Here is a 16,236-nt window from a genome sequence, read left to right as displayed (position 1 = left end):
GCTCAAACTGTTCTAGCTTTGGCCATTGGGTTCTCTTTCAGAGAAGCTCCTGGGTCCTTCTGACGTGACCCAAACTCTTGCTCTCCTTTTTTTTTTTTTTTAACACTACCTTAGTTTCAAGGAACCCTGATGGCTCAGTTGGTTTAAGTGTCCAACTTGTGATTTTGGCTCAGGTCATGATCTCACAGTTCAAGAATTCGAGCCCCACATCAGGCTCTGCACTAATAGTGTGGAGTCTGCTTAGGACTCTCTCTCTGTCTCTGTCTCTCTCTCAAAAATAAATAAATAAACTTAAAAAAAAAAAAAACCTTACTTTCTTGCACGACACAAAATGTTCTTGTATGTTCCCTGCCTCCACTGCCCCAATCCTATAATCAGCTATCTATTCAAGGAGCACTTGTCCCTGTTATTAAAGAAGGGTATTTAGAAATCAAGATCTGGATACAAGGTGTGCTCGTTTGCTACGGAGGTGCCACTGCCCTAGACTCTCAGGAGACAAAGCTAAGAAAGATACAGAACCTACAGAATAATCTTTTACCTCCAGGAACATCAATAAAGTGCTCTCAGCTTAGTCAGTACGGGTTAAACTCCTATAAAAAGCGATTTTTAAAATATACTTACTTAAGCAAGACATAATTTTCTTTCTCATTTAGAAGTCCAGTAATTAGTGATCCAGGGCTGGTAAAATGGCTCTGCTATTCTCAACACATGGCACCTCTGATCTATGGTAGCAGGCCCAGTTCTCTGAGCTCCTTGGCAAAAGGAAAGGACTAAATGCCAGAGGAATATGCTAATTCCTCTGTCTTTTCTCGACATGATCAAGAAGTAGTACACATCACTTCTACCCACACATTCTGTTATTCAGAATTAAGTCTATTGGTCCCTCCTACCTGCAAAGGAGGATGGGAAGTCATATGTCTGGGTAAAATTCAGGTTCTATTACTAAAAGAAGAGAAGAGTGGATAATTTGATACAATTAGCATTCTTAAACACAGAGAGTCCACTTCTCCTTTTACTACAGTAACAAATAAGATGCTCTATACTGAACTTTATCTTATTCACATGAGCTAAAATTCTATCAAAATAAAAAATTAAGAGTAAAGTAAATAAAAAAATAAAGCCAGCATAAGATTATATCCAGTTGAATAAAACAGAAATCCGTGAATCTACACTCTAATACATAAATCAGTGGAGGAATAAAAAAAAGAAGAGAAAGCTCTTGTCTACAGTGGATACCAACTAAGACACTATTTAGTAATTATGGAAAAAGAAAATTACCACTTGGCAATCATCATAACTTCCTCTCTCAGGAAACATCAATAAATACTAAAACAAGTGGGTGAAAATTGGATGACAAACATGATAATCTCAAAGTAACTCCCCCCAAGTGTTTATTACCTACAAGGTAAAAGAGTAACTTTACACTGAGAGAAATTCCACAAATGTGACCTTTACTCAAATGATCAAAGAGCATCACTAATGACAACTCACATCATGTGGCACCTGGGTGGGATGCAGTGAGAAGCACAATACTTCCATAACATCACTGTAGAGACTGTGTAACCTGAATCTAATCATGAGGAAATGTTGGAGAAACCCAAATTGAAGGACAATCTCCAAAATAAGTGACGGGTGACCTTCAAAAATATCAAACCCATAAAGGTCAGGAAAGGACTGAGGAACTGTTCCAGAAAAAGGAAACCAAAAGGATGAGGCAGCTCAATGCTGTACTTGGACCCTTTCGTTACAAAGGACATTGTTAGGACTATTGATAAAACTTGACCAGGGTCTCATAATGAAATGTGGATAGGAGTTTTTCACATTGTTTTTACAACTAAATTGTTTCAAAAAATTTTTTAAATTTATTTTTATTTTTCAAATGTTTATTTATTTTTGACGGGGGGCGGAGGGGGAAGGGGCAGAGAGAGAAGGGGACTGAGGATCCTGTGCTGACAGGGGGAGATCCTGACACAGGGCATGAACTCGCAAATGGGAAGATTATGACCTGAGACAAAGCCAGATGCTTAACCGACCGAGCTACCCAGGTGTCCCCAAAAATAAATTTTTGAAAATATCACTTTCACTGACTTCATGAAATCCTACATCTTTTGCAACATTTTTTTCTTAGCAATAAATTTGCATCACGGTTATTAGTTTATCACACAATCTATGAAAGAGACACTATTTAGTCACTGGATGAGAATAAACAGTAGTATTAAATGGAGATGATGCCTGAATGCAGATTAATTTTTATTATTTTTGCATCAGAATGAATTTTACCTCCCTACACAATCTGAATCTGTGGAACCACATCTTATTAACTCTTATATTGCCTTTTTTTTTTTAATGTTTTTTATTTATTTCTGAGAGAGAGAGAGAGAGAAAGAGGGAGAGCGTGTGAGCAGGGGAGGTACAGAGAGACAGGGAGACACAGAATCCGAAGCAGGCTCCAGGCTCTGAGCTGTAAGCACAGAGCCCAACGCGGGGCTCGAATCCATGAACCGTGAGATCATGACCTGAGCCAAAGTCAGACGCCCAACCAACTGAGCCACCCAGGCAGCCCTATATTGCCTCTTTAATACTCATAAACCTCTGCTGTAAGTAGTATTACCCACTTTTGCAGATGATGAAAATGAAGCTTAGAGGTATGATGTGATATAAGAAGAAGTATGTATTTAGTCTTCATCCCCGGATACTGGCATGGAGCTTCTGAAACTCATAACTCGCTGGATGGTAGCATCTGTTGTTACTCAAAGCCTATCGCACCACCCATCAGCCCAGGATACTGAGGTTGACCCCCAGAGTATGGGAGCTAGCTCACACAGCAACCAACCATGCGATTATTGGGCTAGAACTTCGAGCCACACTTCCAACCTCTAGGGAGGGGAGCAGGGCTGGGGACTGAGTTATTCACCAAGGACCAATGATGTAATCAATCGTGCCTACATAATGGAAGCTCTGTAAAAACCCTAAAACAAACAGATTTAGGGAACTTTCAGGTTGGTGCACCTACCATATGCTGGGAGGTTGATGTGCCCCAAATTCCACAAGGAAAGAAGCTCCTGTGCTCAGGATGCTTCCAGACCGTGCAGGTACCTCTGCACCTGGCTATTCATCTGTATCCTTTCGAGTATCCTTTATAGTAAACCACTAATAGTAAATAAAGCTTCCCTGAGTTCTATGAGCCATTCTGGCAAATTATCGGACCGCAAGAAGGAGTCAGAACCCCCAATTTATAGCCAATCAGTCAGAAGTACCAGACTTGAGACTAGCATCTACAGTAGAGGGCAGTGGTATGGGTCTGAGCTCCACAGGGAAGTGGAGAAATGCCGGGGGTGGAAGACCCACACATCTGGTGTCAGCAGTGTTGTAAGGAGAGGGACAGTTGTCCCTTCGAGAGGTTAAATATTGCAGTCACAGAGCCACTAAGTGACACAGCTGGGCTTTGGAGACAAATGAATTCTAGAACCTACACTCTAAATAATAACAAAATGAAAGCTATCTCATTCTTTTGTATTCATAACACAGACGTATGCTTTTTAATAACAACAGAGAGTTGGAAAAGTCACAAGAATTGTCGCATTCTCACCTGTGTCTGCTTCATTGCCCGTTCCACTCGGCGTATGCTTCCTCTCTCAAGTTTCGTCCGGAGGACCAAGGCTGACGTCTGAATGGCCCAAAACTTTGGTTGTGAAAGCAAAAACTGTCAGAAGAGAAGAAAAAGAAAAAACACAAAAAGAAGGGATAAGCTCAGTGATCTCTCTTTCATTAGTACAAAATTTATTCTTCCAAAAATATCAGAATACAACTGACTGGAGAGATGAAAATCTTCTCCGTAAAAAATAATAAAACCTGTGCTGTCAAATATTTTTGTGAAGAATGTGTTCATTTGAGCAATCATACCTAGTGGATCCAATATAGTGAATAAATCCCTTAGGGAATAAATAAAAATCTTTCCAGATAGAACAGTGGGCAGAACATATCACAACAAGAATTAATCTTTTTATTTCATGGATTATAAAAATTATGAGAAAATAAACCACCTAAAACATCTTTCTCAAATTTGAAATAAATTTTTAAAAATCACCTAAACTCAAGCATAAAAACAAACCATTAGAAATCTGGTAACTTTTCACTTAAAAAATATCCTAATTCATAGATGCAAATGCAAATCAAACTTTAAATACACAAAATGCCCAAGAATTAAGTATTTTTTCACTTAAAGGCAAAAGATTTTTTTTCTACACATATTACAGAAAACAATACTAAAATGTATGAGAAGTCTTTCTGGCCTTGATTAGGGTAGTGAGTCTCTGATTTAGTTAATATGCTTTCCTAGAGGACGTATCTTAACAAAGACTGGCCTAAAAGAAAAGCTCAAATATACAAGTACTAAGTCCGAATCCCAGAAAGCTGTGACTGCCATGCATTCAGAGAATGTAGTAGAAACCACTGAATATGACCACAGATGTATTGGAGAAAAGTAAAAGTTCTGGGTAAGTGAAAACAGACAAAATGTATGACAATGACAATGCAGCAGGCGCTACTTGATGTAATGAACATAATTTTCATGCTTTGCTGAGGATCTGTAATCCAATATTGTCTCCCCGTGGTCATTCACAACTGTAACCTCCAGTCAAGATTGATGTGAAACAAGGGAAAATGCTTATTTGTCTGCAAGCTGAGTATAACCTTGATCATTTGCTTGTTTCCAAAAGTCAGTGCGGAGAACACCCTAATTAGTTAAGAGTCCAATTAATCATTCCAAACAAAGCTGCATGTTAGAAGCACCTGAGAAGCTTTTTTCTTGTTTGTTTTGTTTTTTAAGTAAACCAGATCTCTGAGAGCAGGATCTGGCAAAAGTGTCTCTTAAAAACACTTCCCAGGTCATTCTAAACTGTAGCCAAGCTTAAGAACTACTAGGCTAAAATAATACAACTATTTATCTATGGTGAAATTCGTTTATAACTCCAACTTGTCATTAAAATTTAGCAGGAAGTCCTTCCATGAGCCCCTTTAGGTATTTGAATTTTCAACTCTGAATCAAGACCAACACCCTTACAGCATAAAGGAAAAGGAAGCATCAAAGGATTAGACCACTTGCTCTAAGTCACACCTTTATTAGCAGGAAAAGTGGTTCTAATATTTGGCCTCTTGGTCCCCGGAACAACGTCTTTATTTTGGTTTTTCAACACATTCTCCAGACACGATTACCTCCTAGAAGTGATGACACTACCCAGGAAGCACTGATAGAGAAATGTGAGCAGAGGACTCAATAAAGAAGGCTGGGAAACTGCTGTGCTAAGGAGGAGTGGGAAGAGGAGTAAGCGAAGGCAGCACGAATAAGGGAGGAGGGGAATCGACAGAATGGGTTCTCACCAAAGTGTGTTCGTTCATGAATTCACATGAGCACCTACTCTGTGCAAGGACGTGTGCACAGGGCCCGTGGGCAAACTAGCAAGACAGACAGACAAGTCTGCTGCCCTCACACAATCTACTTTCTAATGCAACGTCTATTAGGTAATCTTATCCTTCTATAACTAACTGCAAATAAAATATTTGATCCCCTTGAAATATGCTTTACCGGATTAATCTATAACTTTATCTCACTAGCCTCCAGTAACTAAAATCTACAAAAATGGCTTCCTAAGCATAAACAGGTGTATATGGCACTATAAAGAAATACATGATGAAACAAAAGACATTTTAAAAAAAAAAAGATTTAAAATGTAGAACACTACTTGATCTCAAGAATTTTCAAAGGAATCAACTTTTTTCAACAAGTGAATCTACAAAGCAATTCTACTAGCCACAATGGGTCACATCAGGGCATTTGTTTCTCTTCACCTCACTGAAGGGACTGTCTCTGCAACCCTGTGACAGGATGGAAGAGCGCTGAGGGAAGGGCTCTGGAGAACAGCGGGAACATTCTCCAAGCCAGCCAGAGCTTGCTCAGAATCCCAGCTCCACCACGTGAGGGGACCAGCTGGGTGACCTGGGAAGTTACTTGACATCCTAGGGTCTCACTACTCCCCTCTCTAGCACAGTGGTGACTCCCATCTCTCACAGGCTGTGAGGAATTAAACATGAATAGGGAAAGCTTAGCAAGCCTCTGACAGTACCCACCAAAGTGGGCCCCTCGGGGGTGTCTCCTCCTGTAATCCCTTCTCTCACCCCTAACAGAAAATCACCATCCACAGTCAGCACAGGCTGATGGCACTGACCTCTGACAGGGTTCAGGACACGCTATCCCTAAAGCATGGCACCCAGGCATGCTGAATACTTTTAGCCAAAGGAGTGTGAGAAAGCAGCAGAAGCAAGATCACTCTGACCTTCCCCTGCCTCTGTGCCCTGAAACAAGTCATAAAACTCTCATGTGCGAGGCGTCCTCCCTACACCCAGAAGAAAGGAGCATCCTTTTACACTTACATACTCTCTGACCTGTCACACTCTTCCATGATGCCCACCCGTCATCAAACCGAGCATACTCAGATTTAACTGTTTTTTTCAGGTCTTCGTTTCCTTATGAAATCTCCCATGTCACAAAAAAAAAACCTAGTGTAGATAAATCTGTGTGCCTTTCTCCCGTTAAGCTGTCAGGTTGGTTTGCAGACCCAGCCCGAGGAAGGTCGAAGAAAACCTGTCCTCCCCTACAGCTTCCAACCGCACTGACCACTTTGCCAAGGACGCGGCGGGACACAGATGAGCCCCGGCCACGGGCCTGACAGAGTTAAAGCCCAGCTGTAAGGTTTGCACACCAAAGCAGGGGAGACATTTTCCTGAGAAAAACAAAATCAGGCTGTTTTCTATGCTGGCATGAGAACAAGAGTTTGCCTGAGACTTTTATGCAAAGGTCAAGCAAAACATTCTCACTAAACATGGAGAGTAAAATGCAATCTGACAAATGGACATTTGAAAAGGTTTAAAGAGGGAACTGGCTGGCTAATGGCATCACTGAAGAATGCATGTATATCTGTTTGGCTGGGAGATATAAAGACTTGGTTGGGAAAGTCCTTCCAAAAGGAGGTAACTGCAGATGGGCTGTGTTTAATATGTTTTATAGAACACTGCTGCCCACAAGGTAAGTCAATCATAATTAGGTAAAGAAAAAGAAAATTAAATTGGGGATATATGCTATAATGTTCTGCCGACCTTGGGTTTTTTGGCTGTTGGGTTTTTTTTTTTAACTTTTTTATGTTTATTTTTATTTTTGAGATGAGAGTGAGAGAGCATGAGCAGGGGAGGAGCAGAGAGGGAGACACAGAATCCAAAGCAGGCTCCAGGTTCTGAGCTGTCAGCACAGAGCCTGATTCAGAGTTCGAACCCATAAACCATGAGATCATGACGTGAGCCAAAGTCAGATGCTTAACGGACTGAGCCACCCAGGTGCCCCAGCCAACTCTGAAGGAAAATGTTATTTTTTAATACATTTCTGATCCAAAAGTATAGCAAGCAAATCCAGTGGAGAGAGCACCCAGCTAACTACCCAAGCAGCAGGCTGGCCGGTGGGGACTCGAGCTGGTCTGTGCAGATGGATGGGCAGGGCTGACCCAGGGTCCTCCACCGACAGGAGTTACTCTTAATTCTACCCAATTCAGGACCTGAGAATGACCACTGCCTCCTGCTAGCTCTGTCTCACCTTTCGGGGGTCAGCTGAAATGTCACTTTTATGGGAAGCCTTTCTCAACCATCTTCCCTGCATAGCTCCGTCTGTGCCCCATGATTCTCTACCCCTGCTTCCAGGGGGGCTCCTCCAGGGCAGAGGACCCAGCTATTCCACCCACAAGTGCCTTCCCTACAGCCTGGCACACTGCAAGTACTCAAAGAAACAGATAAAGTGACAGAGAAAGAAATTTTTTCTTTGTCATCATTTACACGGAGGCAAAGGTTATGTACAAGGGTGCTTCTTCTGAAACAGAAATATAAATTAACAGTGACTGGAGCTTATGAAAATCACCTGTTACATTTTTTTCTCCTGACATTCCCTGGATAGAATTGGGGAAATACTCTCCCCCAAGGACACAATACAGTAAATAATAATTGGGTATCATGAAATAACACTTACATTAGTATAATCCAGGTATACTGTGGCTTATATAGGCTTTTGTGAAGCAGCTCAGAAAACTAAACATTATTTTATACTTATTTTTATATTTACAACAATATGCTCCAAATGCCAAATAAAATAAGCTTACTCGGACACCTAGGTGGCTCAGTCGGCTAAGCATCCAACTTCAGCTCAGGTCATGATCTCGCAGTTTGCGAGTTCAAACCCTGCATTAGGCTCTGTGTTGGCTCAGAACCTAGAGCCTGCTTCGGATTCTGTGCCTTCCTCGCTCGCGCTCTGTCTCTGTCTCTCAAAAAATGAATACACATTTAAAATAAATTTAAAGAAAGAAAATAAGTCATTGCTAAATTGTAGCATGAAACATATTTTTAAAGAAGAGACATGGCAAAGTGGAAAAATGTACTAAAAGAGGAACTAGATTCTAGACCAGACTCTCCCTACCAATTAGCTGCATAACTCTTGGGAAAGGTACTGACCATTTTTAGTATATATAGTACATAAATACATGCTGATAAAATATTTTACTAGCCTAGGATTCTAGCTACCAGTTATTTGTGTGAACAAAAATCAAAATACATCAGAAATTATCAGATTATGAAGTTTTATTAACTGCCCCATTTTCATAGCAGACACTTTATAATATCTTTGTATGGATAAGGATATCTGGGCATTAAAAAAAAGCATCCTCAAAAAACTAAACATAAGATTAAACATGATCCAGACATTTTATTTCTGGATATATGCCCAAGAGAATTGAAAGGAGGGACTTGAATAGATATTTGCATACCAATGTTCATGGCAGTGTTATTCACAATAGCTAAAAGGCAGAAATAACTCACATACTCACTGACAGAAAAATGAATAAACCAAATTTGGAATATATATAAAGAAATATTATTCAGCCTTAAAAAGGAAAGAGGGTCTGATAGACACTACAACATGGGTAAACCCTGACGACCTTATGCTAAGTGAAATGAGCTTGACACAAAAGGACAAATATTTTATGAGTGTATGAGGTACCTAGAATAGTGAAACACACAGAGACAGAAAAGAGAATGGCAACTTCCAGTGTTGGGCAAGGAAAGTATGAGAAGCTAATGTTTGATGGGTACAGAGTTTCAGTTTGGGGTGATAAAAAAAGTTCTGGAGATGGAAAGTGCTGGTAACTGCATAACAGTGTAAATGTCCTTAATATCACTGAATGGTGTGCTTAAAAAATATTAAAATGGTAAATTTTAGGTTATAAAAAACTTATGACCATGTGAAAAGCATGTATTTTACAAAATCATTACTTACAAGGTCCTTAAAAAGAACAATCTTACATTCAATTTCAGTGTTGTTGAAGACTTAAAAAGAAAACCCAAGATTAAAAAAATTAAGCCCAAACTACTATGTCACTGCTTTTTTTTAAAGCCACTAATGATATTTGGATGAAACATCCTCTATGCATATTCAACATCTCCCAAATTTCAGAATCTGCCTCGCAAAAAAGCTGGATTCTTTTAGCGCGTGGAAATATGTCTCTGTATAATTAAATTACAGTAAACACTCTATTTTTAATCTTCTCAGTTTCTATTTTCTCCAAAAAACACATTTTTGAGGATATCAAATAGTGTATATTGCTAATTCTTATAATCTATATTTTGCTTCAAATATTTCACTTATTTCTCAGAAATGTTCTGTAAATTTCTAAATATTTTTATCTAAAAACTGGCTCAAAATAAGAGAAATTACTAAAAGGCTGATAACAAGAGAGTCAGCTTCTTGTTCTGAGGCAAATACGGTTACAACTCAACTGTAAAGGCCGGGACAATGGTGGGGTGTTTTGTTTTGTTTTGTTTTGTTTTTAAAGATTTTATTTTAATCATCCTGTGCCCATCACAAGTGCCCTGCTTAATCCCCATCACCTATTTCAACCCACCCACCCCACCCTTTCCCTCTAGCAACCATCAGTTTGTTCCCTATAGTTAAGAGTCTGTTTCTTGGTTTGCCTCTCTTTTTTCCCCTTTGCTCATTTGCTTTTTTCCTTTAATTCATATATGAGTGAAATTATATGGTATTTGTCCTTCTCTGACTATTTCAATTAGCGCTATATTATCTATCTCCATCCATGTCACGGCAAGTGGATTTCATTGTTTTTTCTGGCTGAATAATATCTGTATGTCTATATCTAGTCTATATATCTACAACTTCTTTTTCTGTTCATCTATTGATGTAACTACTATAGTGTAACTACTGTAAATAATGCTGCTATTACCATAGGGGTTTATGTATCCCTTTGAATTACTGTTTTCATATTCTTAGGGTAAATACCCAGTGGTGCAACTGCTAGACTATGGAGTAGTTCTATTTTTAACTTTTTGAAGAAACTCCACACTGTTTTCCAGAGTGACTGTACCAGTTTGCACTCCCACAACAGTGCACGAGTGTTCCTTTTTCTCTACATCCTTGCCAACACCTGGTGTTTCTTGTGTTTTTGATTTTAGCCATTTTAACAGGTGTGAGGTGTTAGTTCCTTGTAGTTTTGCTTTGGACTTTCCTGATGATAAGCAATGTTGAGCATCTCTTCATGTGTCTGTTGGCCATCTCTATGTCTCTTTTGGAGAAGTGTCTGTTCATGTCTTCTGCCCAATTTTAACCTATTTGTTTTTGGGTGTTGAGTTTTAGAAGTTCTTTACATATATTTTGGATAATAACCCTTTATCACATTGGTAATTTGCAAATATCTTCTTCCATTCTGTAGGCTGCCTGCTTTGTTATTTCCTTTGCTGTGCAGAAGCTTTTTATTTTGATGTAGTCCTAACAGTTTATTTTTCCTTTTGTTTCCCTTGCCTCGGGAGACATATCAAAAAAGATGTTGTTACAGCGGATGTCAGCGAAATTATTGTTTGTGCTCTCTTTTCTAGGATTTTTATGGTTTCAGGTCTTACGTTTAGGTCGTTAATCCATTTTGAATTTATTTTTGTTTGTTGTAAGAAAGCAGTCCAGTTTCATTCTTTTGCATGTTGCTGTCCAGTGTTTCCAACACCATTTGTTAAAGAGACTTTCTCCCTTTGGACATTCTTTCTTGCTTTGCCAAAGATTAATTGACCCTAAAGATGTGAGTTCGTTTCTGGGTTTTCTATTCTGTTCCACTGATTTATGTGTCCATTTTTGAACCAGCACCATACTATTTTGATTACAATAGCTTTGAGGTAGTCCAAAATTGTGATGCCTCCAGCTTTGCTTTGCTTTTTCAAGATTGCTTTGGCTATCTGGGGTCTTTTCTGGTTCCATTTTAGGATTTTTGTTCTGGTTCTATGAAAAATGCTGTTGGTTCTGATAGGGATTGCATTAAATGTATAGACTGCTTTAGGCAGTATAGATATTTAAGCATGGGATGTCTTTCCATTTCTCTGTGTCCCCTTCAGTTTATTTTATCAGTGTTTTATAGTTTTCAGAGTACAGGTCTTTCATCTCTTTGGTTAGGTTTATTCCTAGGTATCTTATTATTTTTGATGCAACTGTAAACGGAATTGTTTTCTTAATTTCTCTTTCTGCTGCTTCATTATTGGTGTACAGAAATGCCAGATTTCTGTAGATTGATTTTGTGTCCTGTGACTTTACTGAATTCATTAGAATCATGTCACCTGCACACAGTGAAAGTTTTACCTCTTCCTTACTGATCTGGACTCCTTGACAACAGTAGTTCTTCAGTAGGATTTTATTCATCCTCCAGGAGAGCAAGCTGCCATCTTTCTGAAGGCACAGAGCACACCAACACCCTTAAAATGGAAATCACTCAAAACCCAAATTAACCTGTGACCATTCCACCTAAGCTTTCTGGTACTGCTCAACCTGCTGAAGCACAGCTTAGCCACTCGCCCCTAAAAAGGCACAGATATTAGTTATCTTAAAATCTAAAACACCTAATCCTGCCTAGCTAAGTGCACTTGCAAATAGCTATGTGCACAGCAGTAAGCTTCCCCTTGCACAAATACTCAATTCATTAGAATTCTTCCCAAGTAATACAAACCCAGCTGATGTCCTACTATGTTTAAACCAGGTCCTTGTAGATTTCAGAGTATCTGGTAGTTCCATCCTGATATTTGGTGAAATATTTAGGCAGTTGAAAATAACTGCTTGTACATTACAGCATGCTATTCTATCTCTGTTGTTCCAGAGAAATCCTTACAACCAAAAATGTTACATTTATTTATCTTTGTTAAGATAAACAAAAACAAGGTTGTCTGGGTGGCTCAGTTGGTTAAGCATCTGATGTCAACTCAGGTCATGATCTCGCAGTTCGTGAGGTTGAGCCCCACATCGGGCTCTGTGCTGACAGCTCAGAGCCTGGAACCTCCTCCGGATTCTGTGTCTCCCTCTCTCTCTGCCCTCCAATGCTCACGCTCTGTCTCTGTCTCTCATCAATAAATAATTTTTTAAAAAAAATTTTAAATAAAAAATAAACAAAATAAACAAAAACCTACAGAATCATCTAGATACATGGCAAAAAATGTATTGCGAAAATAAGCTTTGATTTGATTGATGCTTCTGAGCTTTTTGCAAGAAACTGTCACTTTTTTCATATAGTCATGAGTGGGGTCATCCTGCATCTTGACGCTTTTCTAGCATTGACAGGTTTAAAGAAATAAATCAGACTATTCCCAAGCAAAGCACTAATGTAAACAATAAGTTTGGAGCTTCATAGTTTATCTATAGACAACATGGAAGAGAGCTTTAAACACTTAAAATGAACTTAATATATCCACACAAGAAACTGGAATGAAATTATTCAGTCAGAAATAAAATACCTTAATTTTTTATTTTTTAAAGTTCATTTATTTTGAGAGAGACAGAGAGAGTGTGAGCAAGGGAGGGGCAGAGAAAGAGGGAGAATCTCAAGAAGGCTCCACACTGTCAGCACAGAGCCCGTGTGAGGCTCGAACTCACAAAATCATGAGATCATGACCTGAGCTGAAATCCTGAGCAAAAATCAAGAGTAGGACACTCAATCGACTGAGCCACCCAGGTGCCCTGGAAAAATATAGATAGATAGATAGATAGATAGATAGATAGATAGATAGATAGATAGATAGATAGATAGATAATTTTTAAATTTGTATCCAAGTTAGTGGCATATAGTGCAACAATGATTTCAGGAGTAGATTCCTTAATGCCCCTTACCCATTTAGCCCCTTGCACCTCCCACAATCCCTCCAGTAACCCTCTGTTCTCCATATTTGAGTCTCTTCTGTTTTGTCCACCTCCCTGTTTTTATATTATTTTTGCCTCCCTTCTCTTATGTTCATCTGTTTTGTATTTTAAAATCCTCATATGAGTGAAATCATATGATATTTGTCTTTCTGTGACTGGTTAATTTCGCTTAGCATGATACCCTCTAGTTCCATCCATATAATTGCAAACGGCAATATTTCATTCTTTTTGATTGTCAAGTAACACTCCATTGTATATATATACCACATCTTTAACCATTCATCCATCGATGGACATTTGGTCTCTTTCCATACTTTGGCTATTTGTTGAGAAAGAAATTATTTTCATATAAGAGATTCCAGTTTGATTAAAATGTGCTGAGAATAGGTGCTTTGTTAACAATCATTTTCTTAAAGACACTATTCTTTCGGAATATTGAAGGAATGACCACTGCAACTCATGTGACCATGAATGTGAATGCCCTATGTGACTCCTTCCATGTCTTTTTCAGTTCGATGTGATGGAGAAATGGCTACTAAATCCAATTTTTCCATTAATTAAAGCACTGCTTCTAGGGGCTCCTGGGTGTCTCAGTTGGTTAAGCATCTGGCTCTTGATTTCAGCTCAGGTGATGATCTCATGGTTTGTGAGATCTGTGAGTCTGTGCTTGCACATAGCCTACTTGGGGTTCTCTGTCTCCCTCTCTCTCTTTCTCTCTCTTAAAACTAAATAAACTCTTCTTTTAAAAAGTAAAAAAAAAAAAAAAAACATTGTTTATATCTAATTTCTATAAATGCGCAGTGAATATTCACAGACTGAGCAGATATATGTAACCAGCACTCAGATCAAGAGACATTACCAGCATCTCACTGTCCCCCTTGTCCTCTGTTCTGGTCATTCCCCTGCCCTTCTGGAAGGGTAACCACTTATCCTGACTTGTAACCCCAGAGGTCAGAGCGCATGCTTTCCTACTTTATACAAACGTAATCACAGAGTATTCCTTTGTATCGGGTTTCTTCTGCTCAAACTATTTTGAAAGATTCGCCCATATAGTTGCATAGAGTGTTTATTACTGCTGCATAATATCCCATTACATGAATAGTTTATCTACCATCATATCACTAATGGACATTCATGCAGTTTCCACTTTGGGGCTGATACAAGTATGCTATGAACATTCTAGATGAACTATCAGAATGTATGGTTCACACTTTAAGACATGTTCTTCAGGTGAACATGCACCAGTGTTTCTGTTGAGTATATACCTAGGAGTGGAATCGCATGGTCATGGAGCATGAAGACATTTAGCTTTCATAGTTCCTGCCAATCTTCTAAAAGGTTATTCCACTCCACACTCTTGCTAGAAATATTAGCGAGCTCTTGTTGCTTCACATCCTTACAACACTCGACACCATTTAATCTGTGTTTTAGCCATTCTGGTGGGTATGTAGTAGTATGTCATTATGGTTTTAATTTGCAGTTCTCTGATGACTCATAAAGTTCAGCACCTTTTAGTTATGTTAATGACCATTTTAATGCTTCTTTATTAAGTCCTATTGAAGTCCTCTGTTTTTTCTATTGGGTTGTCAGAATTATTCTCAATAATTTGTTAACTATGCTTTATATTTTCTGAACACAAGTACTCTTTTTGTTGGAAGAGGATAACGTATTATTTATATTCTTGACAAACATTCATGTAACACATACAACATGCTGGCAAGGCACCAGTCTAAGTGCTTTGCAAATATTAATGCTATTTTTTGATAAAGAGAAATGCTTAATACTAATAAAGTCCAATTTATCATTTTTGTTTTATCGTTAGAACCTTATTGTACTGTTTGTCCTAAGGTCTCAAGGATGTTCCCCTGTGTCTTTTCCTCTAAAAGCTTTACAGTTTTGCTTTTTCACTTTTATAAACTCAGTCTGGAACTGGTTTTTGTATATACGGTATGATATAGGGGTTAAGACAGCTTTTTTCAATATGGATATATCGAAAAATAAATAAATAAATAAATTAAATAATACCATTATTGAAAAGCCTACTCATTTCCATTGTACTGCAACGCCAACTTTGTCATAAATCAGCTGAACTGTGTACATATGGATCTGTTTCTGTACTCTCTATTTGTTCTACCAGTTGACTCGTATTTTCTTATGTCAAAATGTCTTAATTCAGTGTTTCTCAAACTTTAAAGTACATAAGAATAACATAGAGAAATTGTTAAAACACAGACTCTCTGGCCTCAACCCCAGAGATGCTGATTCAATAAAGGGTTGAGATGGAGTCGGAGATCCTGCATTTCTAACAAGCTCTCAGGTTATGCTGATGCTGCCAGTCCAAGGACCACCATATGATAAGCAATAATATATCTAGACAATATAGTTTTAGAACAGGGCTTGCTATCTGGCAATGTAAGTAGCCCAGCTCAGTTCTTCAAGACTGCCTTAGTGATTCTTAGCCCTTTACGTTTCCACATGAATTTTATTTTCATTTTTTTTAACTTTTATTTATTTTTTGAGAGACAAAGCACAAGGGGGGGGAGGGTCACAGAGACAGGGAGACACAGATTCCAAAGCAGGCTCCAGGCTCTGAGCCATCAGCACAGAGCCTAAGGCAGGGCTTGAACTCACAGACTGCGAGATCATGCATGACCTGAGCCGAAGTCAGACGCTTAACCAACTGAGCCACCCAGGCGCCCACATTTCCACATGAATTTTAAAGTCAGCCTGAATTCCACAAAGCCAAAAACCAACAGCAACAACTACTAAAACAACAAAAAATCAGAACTCTGGGATTTTGTTAGGGATCATGTTCATTATATAGGTTCATTTGAGAAGACATGAAATTTTCAAATGTTGAGTCCTCCATGAACATAGCAAATACCCCAATTAGTTAAGCCTTCATTGATTTCTCTTAATAATGTTTTACAGATTTTAGTATAGAGGTCCTGTAAATCTTCTAATAGATTTAT

The 16,236-nt window shown here is 38.7% G+C and overlaps 1 protein-coding gene across 2 annotated transcripts in view; it reads right to left on the bottom strand.

Moving 5' to 3' along the window:
• Positions 1–16,236, bottom strand: part of TTC27 (tetratricopeptide repeat domain 27) — a 186,065-nt gene that overhangs the window by 108,088 nt on the left and 61,741 nt on the right. For both annotated transcript variants that reach the window (XR_013337240.1, XM_077772789.1), the window contains exon 10: positions 3,590–3,703. Coding sequence is in view for 1 of the 2 variants with exons in the window: in XM_077772789.1 (XP_077628915.1) it covers positions 3,590–3,703 (114 nt within the window). In the remaining variant the exon portion in view is untranslated. The remainder of the gene's footprint in view (positions 1–3,589; positions 3,704–16,236) is intronic.

The sequence above is a fragment of the Crocuta crocuta genome, unplaced genomic scaffold (genome assembly GCF_008692635.1).
Source record: "Crocuta crocuta isolate KB4526 unplaced genomic scaffold, BGI_CrCroc_1.0 scaffold363, whole genome shotgun sequence".
Lineage (NCBI taxonomy): Eukaryota > Metazoa > Chordata > Mammalia > Carnivora > Hyaenidae > Crocuta > Crocuta crocuta.
The sequence above is the reverse complement of the archived record's forward strand: the minus strand, read 5'-3'. Positions and strand labels throughout refer to the sequence as shown.